The 14,355-nt window shown below is 45.9% G+C and overlaps 1 protein-coding gene and 1 long non-coding RNA gene across 5 annotated transcripts; one reads left to right on the top strand and one right to left on the bottom strand.

The window, feature by feature from the left end:
- Positions 1-231: 231 nt before the first annotated feature.
- On the bottom strand, positions 232-7,004 carry LOC101769011 (pentatricopeptide repeat-containing protein At3g46790, chloroplastic). 4 transcript variants are annotated; one of them, XM_022823895.1, is made up of 3 exons: positions 5,152-7,004; positions 3,921-4,084; positions 232-554 (listed from the first exon to the last, which is right to left on the bottom strand). In XM_022823895.1, exon 1 carries the CDS (start codon positions 6,995-6,997, stop codon positions 5,450-5,452), a length of 1,548 nt encoding a protein of 515 aa, XP_022679630.1. In that variant the 5' UTR covers positions 6,998-7,004; the 3' UTR covers positions 232-554; positions 3,921-4,084; positions 5,152-5,449. The 4 variants fall into 4 exon arrangements, with proteins under 4 accessions (XP_022679630.1, XP_022679631.1, XP_004956075.1 ...); XM_022823896.1 differs by having other exon boundaries at positions 3,921-4,064; XM_004956018.2 differs by having other exon boundaries at positions 3,921-4,044.
- A 655-nt stretch (positions 7,005-7,659) lies between these two features.
- LOC111256313 lies at positions 7,660-13,004 on the top strand. Its single transcript, XR_002676375.1, has 3 exons — positions 7,660-7,959; positions 10,516-10,769; positions 10,892-13,004. It is a non-coding gene; the product is annotated as an uncharacterized LOC111256313 (long non-coding RNA).
- The last annotated feature ends 1,351 nt before the right edge of the window (positions 13,005-14,355 follow it).

Raw genomic sequence — 14,355 nt, 5'->3', positions numbered from 1 at the left:
ATCAGTTTTATTAGAAAGAACGTCCAAACGTCAAGATGATTCAAGACGATGAAGCACTGCAGTGGTATTTTTTTTTCAAACTATATAACGGGTCAAAATAGCATGACTGGATATCTATTTGTATAACAAGCACGAGAGAAATGCATGCACATGCACTACATCAAACTGAAATTGCCTTGGCGGCTAGCAATATTTTTGGCAGCCGAATTGAAACCGGGCAATGGTGGGCGGGGGGGAGTCCTTCGCGTCATGGTGAGATCTCAATCCAGTGAGTCATGATATTCTGGAAAGGGTCGCAGGACCAAACCTGCTGTCACCTCTGAAAGTGAACAAGCCTGCTCATCGAATAAGGAAATGGCTGATGGATCCACATGGCGAGGCTGTTCATGGACAGAACCAGAGCAAAGATCAACTCCCTTTACGCCAGACACGAGCATTGCATAGGAGGCACATGAGATACCAACTGAGATATGACCATAGATTCGCTCTCGAGACAACACGACGATCTGACTTCTTATTTCCACTTCCATGATGTGCCTGTTCATCAAATATCCCTGGAATCATAGCCAAACTTGTCGGTGAGAACATTGTTACGTTTATCAAACAACATTATGGGCTTTATGCCCTAAAGTGCTACAATGGGAACTGAGCAATGACAATTGTACTACTAGGCATAAATGGTAAGATAAAAATACCACTCCATGATGTCATAGCAAATTAGCAATGTAGGACGCATTTTTTTTTCCCTTTAGCGGTATCAGAAACACACACTTAAAACTATCCACCAGCACCAAATTTTCACAGAAAAGTATAATTTGATCTATGCATTGTATGAGGCTAGCTGCTCTAGTGTTACTAAAGAAATATGGGTTGCATAGTTTTCATTCCTGGAAGAATGATTGCAAATTATGGGTTGCGTTGTTTTCCTTCATGATCACCATGCCCTTGAAATGATTATTACTATTAGATCTCTGAAAAATGACACACACCAAAGACAGTCGCAAAATGCCAAAATTAACAATTTTTACCAAGAGATTTCAGAGTTCAAACCATGAAAGAGTCGCTCTATGAGAATTCTAAATGTGCCTTTTACAAATTATGGTCCTAGAGGCTAATATGCTTAATGCAAGAAGAAAGTAAAGGATCATATACAGCACATGTATCAGAGCTTTAAGGCAAACCAAGTGTTAGGCTGTTAGGAACTTCTATCTGGATACAGTATGGGCCATATGGGTGCATAGTGCATAACAAACTATGCTGAATGGCTGGTTATCATTTGCCCATCACATCTTACATAATGCTAGATAAGTGATGGCAACTGAAATACAAATAAATGGACAGGTTGTATTTCGAATACATCTCTAGTTAAGGACTTCTTTGAGACCTTTGAACAAAGATTTGGACAAATACATCCTGCATATCCAGCAAAATTTACAAAATTAACAGTGGTATACTTATGATTGTTTCTATTCCACCATGTGTTATCAAACAGTTGGGGATCAAACGAGTTGAGAAATATTTTGTACCAGAAAGTTACATGGACTATAGCCATTACCAGAATATTTCCTATCCTCCACAAGCACTAGCAGCTATCTGGGATTGATGCACAATAAAGAAGTTACACAATTCAGTATCTTTATTATCCTTGTATCTGCTCTTTGAAATCTAACTAACAACAATAAACATAGACCACGAGATTATAATGCAGGAAAACAATTGCAGTAGTAACAGGTATTACCTCTGGATGTGATACTTTATGTTTCTTTAGCTATGCTATCAAGGTTAATAAATGAACATAGGCATTGGTCCAACTTTAAGTCACAGGCTGAAAACCATGACACTGTATAGTAATCATAAACTCCTCGTGGAGACTTCACCACATGAGGGAGTCAAGTTTTTCATTCAAGGAATCAAAAGATTTGTCAATACACCTCTATCACTTTTAATCATGGACCATGCACTGCATTTCTAGTTACATCACTTCAAGATTGCACTTGCTGAAGATGTCTACAAGATAACATTGGCATATTCCTTGAAGTTCTTAGTAAACAAAAGCTGCAGGCTTAACCTACTACACCACTTAAATTAGTTTAGCTGCTGATCAGCCACTGATATCAAGCAAAGAATAATCAAAATGTATATTGAACAACTGTATTACTGTAAGAAGCACATAATCATATATTTCTAATACAAGTAGAGTGACCAAGTTCGCAAGATCTCTACCCTACTAAGTGCACAAATAATTAGACATAAATTTAATTACAGAACCACATGAATACGAATATGCTGATGATCAAATCATTCATGGTGATACTCAGTTGCACGCACATTAGTGCACAGCATAATCCACAGAAGATCATCTAAGGTAGCATGATAACCTACACCATCCTGACACCAGCTCAATATTTTTTGAAGGAAACAAAAAGAAAGAGGAATGTTGCTACAGTGCTGGCTTAAATGTATCACATGCTATAGTCCAAGGTAGTATATGGAATAATACATGTGAGCAGTAAAAAGAAATGAGGCAAGGGAAACGACCAAAGTCCTGCAGGATGGGAGTCGGGACTTGGAAGATAGCATGCTTACCACCAATGGTTTCGCTGGCTCCTATGACACAAAACATGATATCGTTTTCTATTTTGCTGAACCGATAGTCCAACTGGTAAATTATCGGTTAGACCAAAGAAGCCTGAACCAAGAGCCCGAACAGTTTATTTAAGTATGGTTCTATGTTCTTACTAACTTGCATATACAGTGTGCTACTAACAGATATAGACTAGTAAATGTCATATGTTGAATCTATGCTGCCAATAATATTAAATGAAGTGAGAAGTGTTTTAAGAATTAACAGTGGAATCCACATGCAGTAATGCACGCTAGGTATTATTTAGCGCCCCAAATGATTTCTTGCTTATATACGCGATTTTGTAAGGTCCAGGAGCCAAATCACAACTATACAATGTGTGTCAAACTGACAATAATTGTCTTCCAAGCGGAGTGTTCTAGAATCCAGAACCAATTGCTTGGATTTAAATATTGAGTAGTATGTGGAAGAAATCAGAAAAGCAGTTGTTCAGATTTGAAAGTGGACGGGAGGTTTTCACAATCCATTTTGTTGCATTCATTTTGTAGTACCCAGTATCTTATCTTCAGAATCCAACATTTAATTTGAATGGAATGTCTTCATTAATAAGGTAGAGTTGATATGCACTAAAATAAATGTCACCAGCAAGCTTGGCAGCCTATGAGCCTGGTAGACCTAGAGCTCCTTTTCCTGACATGCTGCATAATGCTTCATTCTTATGGTCAATATTATTTCTGATCAGAATGTTCATGCAAACATTACTGTGGTATTACACCAAAAAACTTCCTGAACATTTTTTAAGGAAAAAAAGAGTAGTCCTAATTCTGATAGACTTATGATACAAAAGCATGGGGCATTTTAGTTGTATAAGTTAAACATAATTAAACTACAAGATGGGATGTGAGACTCGGTTCATGCAAGTTTATTTCTTGGTTGATTGGTCAAAATACACTAGGCAACCTTGAAGTAATAGGCACCATTTAAAAATAGTAAAGAACTTGTAATGAACTAACAACCAGATATAAATATTATCTCCAAGGAATTTAACACAACATCAGACATATGAGTGTCATTTCCTTCCTCTGGCAGTAAATTAATTTGGGAACAGAAGTCACCAAGCAAATAGGATAAGAGAATGCACAGTATTCGAATTTCATTTTCATATGCATGACAACAAACAATTGTACTGAAACATGTAGGTTAAAAAATAAATTTCATAATCATGGCTCTTGTGAGGGCACTATACTGGAAACCAATTGCAAGTGCAAGTTAGGATGGACCATAAAAAAATATATTTCTTTTTGTTTGCACAAACAAAGAAGTAAAGAACACGCACCTTCACTTTGAGGAAATGTTTCACATGCTTGTATTGCCACTTATGCAGATGCTGATAGTAAGAACATGATATATAAGCATCTGATTTTTTGCTCTCTTGCAGTTCCATTATGATTTCATTCAATCTGGTTTAACAACAATTATCCTGCTTTATGTTAGTCCAACCTAGATATGCAGATTCACAGCCAAGCAAAGCTTGAATCAGGTTTATTCACCAGCCAACTAATTGTTATCCAGGCAAAGTCAAAAGTTCTAATAGTAGGTTGGAACTGACAAGGCCACACAAGCATTTATGATATGATTGACTTTTGTGAATCCATTACCAAGATCTCTTACAAGCATCATCCAATCATTGTTAGTTCGGCTAAGCAACACACTTCAATCATATCCTGTACTTGTGAAAGAATGCAGCAAGCCATGTCAAACATCAGCATATAAAACTGAGATACGGGTGTCAGTCAGTCAGGAGTCAGGGGATAGGTTACAGACCTAGATGGAAAGTTGTCACAAGCCTTTATACAAGGTATGGCATGTCAATGGTGCTGGAACATCAAGATATAAATGTTTCACAGTAATCTAATGGTTTTAAAAAGCAACTGAACACAAAGTTAGCCTCATGCACTCTCAAGTTGCAGCTTGGTTGTTTATGCATTGTTCAACTAGGCACAAATCTTCACCATTTTCTACTGCCCTAACTCATCGTAGGGCCTATAAACTAGTTAACATCAGTAATCACATGGTCAACCCCGCATCCAAATTCAATCAGCCACTTTACCAGCGGACAGTGCATTTTGCAAACATGCAGCTAAACACTTTTTCCTGTTGCTTTGATTTCAGTTTGTGCGCCAGAGAAAAAGGAGAATAGGACACACATTCAATAAACAGAAACAAAGAAAGCAACTAAACTACACTGGAGTTGGTAAAGGTAATCTGCAAGGATGCTAACATAGTAAATTGATAGAAGAAAACAATCCTCACGGAACAAGAACATAATTATGAAATTGTTACAAATATCTAATTATAGATAACATATAAATTTAAGCATATTGTTTAAGGAACTGCAGATATAAGATAAACTTGCTAGCTTAGGGAAACCTCTTGTACGTTTAAGCTTCCTTGTTCTACTATACATGTATAATTTAGCTTCATGGATGGAGAAGAACACCAAATTATGAATCAATTAAATATTTTCTATATCTCAAAATATGGACGTATAAGAAGCAAAAATTTACCTGGAGAACATGGAAAGAGTGGATATTGCGGACAACTTTGACACTATAGAAGGCATATTTGTTGTTTAAAGGCTCCAACAGTAGATGTGTCATCTATAAATATACAAGTACGGAGTATTGCAGATCTGATATTGTAGCTTCAATACACCCTGGACCAGTAATGTGCGTGATCTGATGCAATCGCCTTCCAGGGAGCAGCCATCTAAAATGTACACTTTAGATCAGAAGTGTTGAAAGGCCATCCATAAGTCACTCATTGAAAGGCCATCCATAAGTCACTCAAAAAAGCATTGTTAACTTAAGTTTGATTTACCCAACTACGACCAGTTTTCTTCTTCAATGACCCCTGATTAATTGTACTCCTTACTCGCTCAACAAGATTCCACCTTCTTGAAGAGGCATTTACGTTAGAAACTGCAACCAGATTTGATGGTTTTCCTTCTCCCAGTCTAAGAAGAGACTTGGAGGCCAAATCTTGAATCTCTTTGTTGCTGTGTGTTACAGAAGCATCCAAAAGTGCTCCCCAAACACTAGGGCCTGGTTCTACACTCATTGACTTTATAAAGTCCAAGGCATGGTCAAGGTGCCCAGATCGACCAAGTAAATCAACAATGCATGCACACATCTCCTCAGTGGGCTGAACCCCATGATCCTTTACTATGGAGTTGTATATGTTAAGGCCCTTCAACACCAAGCCCGCACGGCAACACGCTGAAAGAACACCCAGGCCAACTATACTATCAGGTTTAACCCCAGAGGCAAGCATCTGATTGAATAAATCAACTGCTTCCACACCCATACCATGAATGCCATAACCCAAAATCATTGCACCCCATGAGATCACATCTTTGCACCAGCTTGTATCTTCAAAGACCCGCCTTGCATAATGCAAGGCCCCACACTTCGCGTAGGTATCAATCAAAGCATTGTTCAGTGACACATCCCCATACATCGCCATCCTCACTGCGAAACCATGCACCTGCTTCCCCTCTGCTAAGGCTGAGAGCGCCTCAATGGCCGAGAGCACACTAATCAATGCAATCGTATTTGGTAGGATGCCATCAATCAGCCACATTGCCCTGAATGCTTCCACAGCACCCTCAAACATATCGTTCTCCGTGTACCCTCCCACCATGGCGGTCCAGGAAACAACGTTCCTCCGCTCCATCCCGTTGAGAACTGTGTGCGCAAGGTCCGTGCGGCCGACACTGCAGTACATGGACACGAGGCCACTGCTGACATGGAAATCACCCGCCCCACACATCCCAGCCCTCACGGCGTAGCAATGCAGCTCCCTGCCCCGGCGGGCGGACGGGCACGCGGGCAGCATGGCAGAGACCGTGAACCGGTCGGGTGCGCACCCATCCGCGACCATCCGCCGGACGAGGCCCCACGCGCCCTCATCCGCGGCGTCGGGCGTGTGCGAGTGCGAGATGAGGGTGTTGTAGGAGGACGCGGTGCGCGCGGGCATTTCGTCGAACAGGCGGCGCGCGAGGCCCGGGCGGGGGGCGGGCGGGCGGAGGTAGAGCCGGATGAGGGAGTTGGCCAGGACGGGGTCGGCGTGGAGGAGGCCGAGGCGGAGGGCGAAGGCGTGGAGGGCTTCCGCCGCGGCGGCGGTGGCGCCGGAGGGGAGGGAGGAGGTGAGGGCGGAGAGGGTGAATGCGTCGGGGCGGCGGCGCGGGAGGAGGAGGTGGCGGAAGAGGTGGAGCGGGAGGTGCGCGTGTGAGGGCTCCGCGGTGGCAGCGAGCGCGGAGAGGAGGGAGTTGAAGACGGGCAGCGGGACGCCGGCCGGGTCCGCAAGCACGGCGGCCAGGCGGGACGCCACGGGCGCCGGGAGCGGGCGCATTGGTGTAAGCCAGAGGAACAAGGCGGGCGCGGCGGGAGTTAAAGATTGGGGTTGGCCAAAGCGTTGGGCCGCGTCCGGCGGAAAATTACATATTTTTTTTAGTTTTTGGTGAATGGCGCATCACAGCCCAAAATAAGGTGCCGGTGTTGGCAGCTGGGCCTCCACGTTAACAAGCGGGGGTATTTACTTATGATTATAAATTTGTGTCACATAAATGTGAGGAGAAACTTTTTTTTATTAAAGCCTAACGAAATGAAATATGAGCCTCGTGAAAAATGGAGAGAGATGAAATGCAGTTGGCTCGGTTATTTCATGGAAAACCTGTCCACCCTCTCGAACTCAACATTTGGATAATTTCCTCTTTTTTTTCCCAGATAATGATCATGAATTCGCTCACGACTAATCGTCGCCATCACTGGCGGAAGGAGATGGCACCAGTTTCCCTTGGGCCTTGGCTACCCCGGTCGGAAGCTAGCTAGCGACAGCACACTACTACGCACTCTGGCAGTACAAGCTGTACTCGCACCCCCGTGCCCAACGGCTGCAGTACGCGTACTGCGCGCGTCAGCTGCAAGCGCCGAGCGCGCGACGAAGTACAACAAGAGAGCGCGCGGCCAATATAATCTTGGCGTTCGTGGAGATCTCTGTCAGTACGATCGCCGGCCGCCGGCCACAAGGAGAGGCTGGGCTGGACATCGATGGCGATAGCGTGTGGTCCTCCGCCATTGCTCTCCTCTGTCCCGCCCTTCGAGGGAAGAACGCAAGGGAGCTCCTGCAGGGGCGAGATGGGAACACATGCCGTTGCCGGGCGCTGTCGCCGCCGCCGCGCATGTGTTCTCAGGTCGCCCCCGCCGGGCCTTCCTTGCCGCCGCCGCCGCCGCCGCCTCCGGCGGCTGCTGCACGGACGGAGGCCCACGACGACGATGAGCGAGCCGCCGCGGGTTCCGCTGCGGATAGTGCACGTACGTCCGCTTTGCCGCTCCTCTCCTTCTTCCGTTTGTACATTGCCGTGCTCTGGCCGGGTTTGGAGATCCACCCGCCCGCCGCGTCGATCGCGTTGAGTGGCTGTCGCCGTCGCAAATGCCTCATCAGCCAGTCAGCTGCTGCCATCGTTGCAGTTGCAGTTGCAGGGAGCGAGACGCGGCTTCCACTGTCTTTGCCCGTTTGGGTTGGCGAGCTTGCAGTACACTACACTGTACACCTGTTAAAGGGCTTGTTTGGATAGGATTCTATGCACAATTCTAGTCATTTTAATCGAGCAAACCACCCAAATGGTCTGATTCTGATTCTGGTTCGATTCCATGGGAATCAATTCTCCACCAGTGAGCGAAATAACTACGCGAAAGAATCAACCCTCCCGTCACTTCGGGGAAAATCCCACGATTCCGCACCCCTCCCCTCCCTTCCGCAACCCACCTCCCCTCCGCCTGGGCAGCTCCAGCCGCCTCCGCTCCCTCGTGCGGCCCCCAGCTCTGGCCGCCGCTCCCTGGCGTGGCCCCCAGCTCCGGCCGCTGCTCAAGCCTCGCACTCCCCCGCGGTTCCACACGTCGTTGGCGGAGCTCGCCGCGCGGAGGGCGTGGTGGAAGCAAGCGGCGTCGGGAACGAGGTTGAAGCACCGCATGTGGAAAATCGTCGGCGTCGGGGATGAGGCTGAAGCGTCAGGTGCGGCTTTGTGAAAAAAATCGAGAACGCCAAACACATTGCTTCTCCTACTAGCGATTCCTGAGGCAGCGAATTCTTGTGCCATCAAGCTTCTTAGAAAAGCGATTCACGGAGCAGCTGAAACAAACACGCCCAAAGGAGGACGCACGTCACGTTATAAATCACGAAAAACAAAATTCAAAAAACATAGCATCCACATAATGGAGCCAAAACACCCCGTCGAATGGGTAGTTGTGTACCTTTTGGTGTCTGGGGACTGGGGAAGCTCCTGATGAAGAAATATACAACATCTGAATGATTTTACAACCAATAATCACCCACATTTTCAGCCAATAGGAACATGACACGTCATTGGACTAAAAACACCGGACAACAAAAATGTGAATGATACAGCAATATACTCCTGTGTTTCTTGGATACAGTAATTCACAACCGAAATCATATAGGACACAAAGGAAAGGAATTCCGAATGAAATCACGGAACCAAATCACTCGGATTTTGACCAATGAAACAAAGACTCGTCACAAAATTAAAAAGAAAAAAAAGCCTGCACATGCACTCCATGGCCCAAGACCAGGCCTATTGCATGTACCGGCCTAGCGAGCGAATGATTTGCATCCACTGGGCCTGATTTAGGCCCCTGAAGCCTGCAAACAGTCCCTGCTAAAAGCTGCCATGATGGTCGTCATCTCTAATATACGAAACCTGGTCAAGGTCTCTGGTGTTTCTCGGGCACTCGTCGAGCCACGTCGCTCGTTTTTCGTCGGCCGTCAGATCTCAACTAGCGCCTGCTCGATCCATTGATATCGGGCCTGGTTACTCAAACTTTCTCGAGAGCTCACCGTTGCTTTCAGGCGGCAGCCGCGGCGGAGAGCCCGAGCTAGCGAAGAAAACGGACGGACAAAATCTCGTTACCGTCCATCCGTTTTACCATATTTATCCAAATGGAGATAAACGGAAACGGACGGTAAGGTCCGGTAACAGGACGGTAAATGCGACAGGGGTACTCGAAAACGGGATAGTATACGGGTGAGGGGTATCCCACCTGTATTTGCGGGATCCCATTTTAATCCGGGATTGTTCCATATTCATCCTGTTTTTAATTAACCGGGACAGGCCCACTACCTCAATCCCCAACCCTAAACCCCAATCGGCTAATCCAGCCCAACAGGCCCAACAAACAACCTAGTCCGATCCCCAACTTGCGTTGCGTCCGCGTCTCAGCGTCTGGCAACTGCCGCAACCCGCAACTCCCCATTCCCACCCGATCCATCCCGCCGCTGTCGGCCCCTAGCTAGCCCCCTGCCGCATGCGCGTGCGCCCGCTAGCCGCCACCGTCGGCCCCTGGCTAGCCCCTGCCGTCGCAACTTGCACGCGTGCGCCCGCCGTCGCCGGCCCCCGGCTAGCCCCCTGCCGCATGTCCCTCCTGACCGAAGGAGGAGTGGAGAAGGATGCCGCGCGGTGGCTGTTGTTGGTTTGGCATTGCCTGTAGCTTGTTGTTGCCTGTGGCTGTTGTTGGTTTGCCTGAGTGCCTACTACCTGCCTGTCATCCTTTGTTGTTGCCTGCAGCCTGCCTGTGGGCTGTGGCTGGCGTTGGTTTGCTATTTGATGTTGCTTGCGGCCTGCCTGAGTGCCTGTGGCTGGCGACCTAGCGCTGATTTGCTGTTGCCTGTGGCTGGCATTTGGATTTTGGAAGTTGAAAGGCGTCATCATGGCATAGGGTTCCAGTTCCCACCCGTTTCCATTTTATTTCCGCTCGCATTTGTTTGTTTTCGTATACCGTTTATCCCGCTTCCCGTCCTACTCCCGGCTGTTCCACTCTCATTCCTATCCCTGATAAAAAAATATGGAACAGGACACGATTAAGGAGTTTTCCCGCCCGTTTCCGTCCGTTGTGATCGCTAGCCCGAGCAGCGACGCTCCTTGGGATGCTTCCGGCAAGGCCTCGGCCCTACCCCTCCGGTTCCTCTTGGCTCTTCGATCATGAGGCGTGCGAAGGGTCGAAGGGAGCAGAGTGAAGCGGGGCGGCGATGCTCCAGGCGGCGCAGTTCGGTGAGCTCTCCGCCAACGCCGCTACAGGTACAATCGGACGGCAACTCGCGGAGCTAGGTAGGCCATACCTCATCCAACGGCATCCCGTCTCATCTATCTATATCCTCTCGTCGTCCCCTGCGTACTCTCTGCCTCCACCTCTGTACATGTAGATGAGCTCTTCATTAATGATGATGTAGGTGTAGAGGCCTGTAGTAGGGCGTTCAGAAGCACGCGCGCAAGTTGTTTGGGGAAATAACGCTGCTGATTGCGGCAGCATGCTGATGACGTCTAGCCTCAAAGTTGTTACTACAAGAAGAAGATTCTACAGCAAAACTCTCCCAATCTTCAGCATTGATCTACTGCTCTACTCCAATTCCATGCTGCCGTTTGTATCCTTGTGTCACTGCTTCAAAAAATTTCTCAATCGAATTGATAACTAACTTGATGGCTTTACTGCGCAGGTCACTGAAATCCTAGCAATCCGCATGTCATTGTCTTAGTACTTATTTGGGTGACATCGAACTAATCTGCTCATGGTTACAGCCATATTTAAAGTTACAGATATTTTTGCATGCTTAGATTAGGCTTTCATGTGCCTAAGTTGCTCCTTCTAACTGGCTAGTTTTCATTGTGATTAAATGATTCAGAAGTAAAAGCTTAGAAAGTAGGTTGATACAGAACTACGTACAGATTGCAACTGTATTACGATTAAGAAATCACAACCTGCTGATTGCTAATGTGAATAGATACCATCGAGGGAAGCGATGAGTATATAAATCGAGATGATTTGAATCGATGCTGCTTTCAAATGGATAGGTGCTAATTTGCTGCTAGATCTCAGATCTCACGGCAACTTGAACTTCAATCACGAGTGCATCAGATAGCGCATCGATCAATTGGTGCTCTCAACAATGGTAACAAAGGTAACTCATACCCAACACTGGGGCATTAGGCGTGGCAACGCCACGCCATCTTTCTAGTGATTCATGAATGGTGTTTAGAAAACTGAAAGCATACGCGGCGGCAAAAGAAAAAAAAATCTTAAAGCAAGGAGGTACCGTGTTTCACGATTTTGCAGCAGTATGCATTATCCAACTGGATAGTCAAACAATGAGCTATCGGTTTCGTGAGAATTAGGATGACCCAACTACAAATTTCAAATCAAGTAATAATAAGGTCCGACTCCTGTTGTATAATTTCCCTAGTTTTTGTGGAATTGAAACAAAACAAATTCCTGACTGCTATGTAGACAGTACAAACTATTTTTCCCTGCAAAGAAATATATAGAAACTATTTTCGTAACTTTATAATTGGCCTGAAATTTCAAAGGGACCAATTCCGGGATCCCAGGCCGCTGGTCCTGTCTGAATGAAATCCTGATCGAATGCGTCACAATTGTACATTCCATCAGGCCAGCGCACACAATAAGACACGCTCGCTTTCATTACAATCGAGCATTATATTAACATAAAGTAACACCTATCATTGATCAATAAATTATACAGCATAGCAATCAGCTTCACAAGTTGACCCCAAAGAAGGCTTGATTTTCCTCCACACTGACGTGTACTACAGCTATACCAAAACTTCACAAAGAAGTTGTTGTGAAACACTTTATATTAGTGATCAATTAGATAGATAATTATGATCCTTTCGTGCAGGGCCAACCTCTAAGGGGCCAACCTCTGAAGGGGCATCTGGTCCTTTGGGTATGTTCTTTCACCATGTATAAATATGTAACTAAACTGTTCGTTCAATCCTCAGATTCATTCTCTCCGTCTCTCTTTCAACTATTAACACGTTATCAGTCACGCATTGCTCTCGCTAAGTTTTTGGCGGGAACAAGATCGAGCGAGGACGGCAAACAGGGAACAACGTTCTTGCGGCACTATGATGTCAGGACGTACAAGGATGACGACGTCTACGGCCGGGCATCGCGCTGGGCGCAGACATCGTTTTCTTCACCCACGGTTACGGTGCTTCCTCTGCCTCGCTCTCTCTGCATCTCCATCCTCTGTAAGATAGCAGGGGAAACGAAATCAGAGGCAAATCAGAGACATCCATGAAGATTGAAAACATTACAAGGGGGTGTATCAATAACAAGTTCATCAGAACCAAGGTGCAACTTCCTTTATCCTGAACTTGTGTAGAGGGATCACATTGGTTGACGAAATCACAGGGCAAGCAAAGTAAGATGGAAATCAATATAGGTGAGAGATTCAGTTTGTCGGCATTAGAGAGTATGGCTAAGCAATGTAAAAATTTGGAGGCTGGTAACTTGAATATACCCCACGGTGAGGCCCGTCAGGAGCAATGAATACCTTGAGCTGGAACTGCCGAGGGGTGGGGCTCCCTCGGACAGTTCAAGAGCTTGTGGCTCTGGTAAGAGCAAAAAGTCCCAGGTTGGTGTTTTTATCGGAAACTCGTACAAGTGGTACTCGTGTTGCAAATTTAAGGTGGAGATTGGGTCTCAAGAATTGTATTGCGGTGGATAGCAGTGGTACTGGTGGTGGTTTAGCCTTGTTTTGGAGTGAAGAGGTTGAGGTGTCGTTGATAGAAAAGCACAAAAAGATTTATAGATGTTCATGTCAGAGAGGATGCAGCCTCGCCTTGGTTTCGAATTACATTTGTTTATGGTGAACCTAGAACAGAAAACAGACATGTTATGTGGGATTTGATGCATCGACTACATGGCTAGTGATTGGCGATTTTAATGAGGCGATGTGGGGCTATGAGCACTTTTCTGGATGTGCCCGTCCTGAGCGTCAGATGGCTGCCTTCAGGGAAGTTCTTGCAGATTGTGATCTTACCGATTTGGGTTTCGTTGGGTTGCCTTTTACGTATGATAGTGGACGTGACGGTAATGCAAATGTCAAGGTCAGGCTTGATCGAGCTGTGGCCAATACAGATTGGAGAGATATGTTTGGGGAGGCCACCCTACACCATTTAATCTCATCGAGGTCTGACCATTGCCCACTTTTGCTGGAGATTAAGAAAGAAAGCTGGGAAAGACAGAAACCGAAGATTTTTCGTTATGAGATCATGTGGGAACGCCTAGAATCGCTGGCTGAGGAGATAAAGACAGCATGGTGTACTGATCCGAGTAGGGAAGGCCTTGGTGGTGTGGTTGCAGCTTTAAAACATGTTCGTAATGCCCTGCGGTCATGGAGTAAGAAAAACTTTGGAGCAGTAACGAACGAGCTGGAGAAGTTGAGAATTAAAGTAGAAGAGGTGAGGGGTGCTCCCCATCATTGTAAAGCAGATATAGGCAAAATCACAGACCGCATGGATGAACTGCTCTACCGTGAGGAAATGATGTGGCTCCAATGATCACGCATTGCTTGGCTGAAAGAAGGTGATCGTAACACAAATTACTTTCACAGGCAAGCAGTGTGGAGAGCACGCAAGAACAAAATAAAAAAGCTAAAGAATCGGGAGGGCGAGCGGTGTGAAGATCAGAAGCAATTACAGGATGTGGCTACAGGTTTTATCCAGGATTTGTATGCAGCCGACCCTGGGGTTGCTCTATGTGAGCTTATCAATTTAATTCAGCCAAAGATTACAGAAGAGATGAACCACGAGCTATGCAAGGTGTTCTCAGCAGAGGATATTTCAGATGCGTTGTTTCAAATGGGACCTCTAAAGTCACCCGGGCCAGATG

Source organism: Setaria italica, chromosome II (assembly GCF_000263155.2).
Source record: "Setaria italica strain Yugu1 chromosome II, Setaria_italica_v2.0, whole genome shotgun sequence".
Taxonomy (NCBI): domain Eukaryota; kingdom Viridiplantae; phylum Streptophyta; class Magnoliopsida; order Poales; family Poaceae; genus Setaria; species Setaria italica.
The sequence above is the reverse complement of the archived record's forward strand: the minus strand, read 5'-3'. Positions and strand labels throughout refer to the sequence as shown.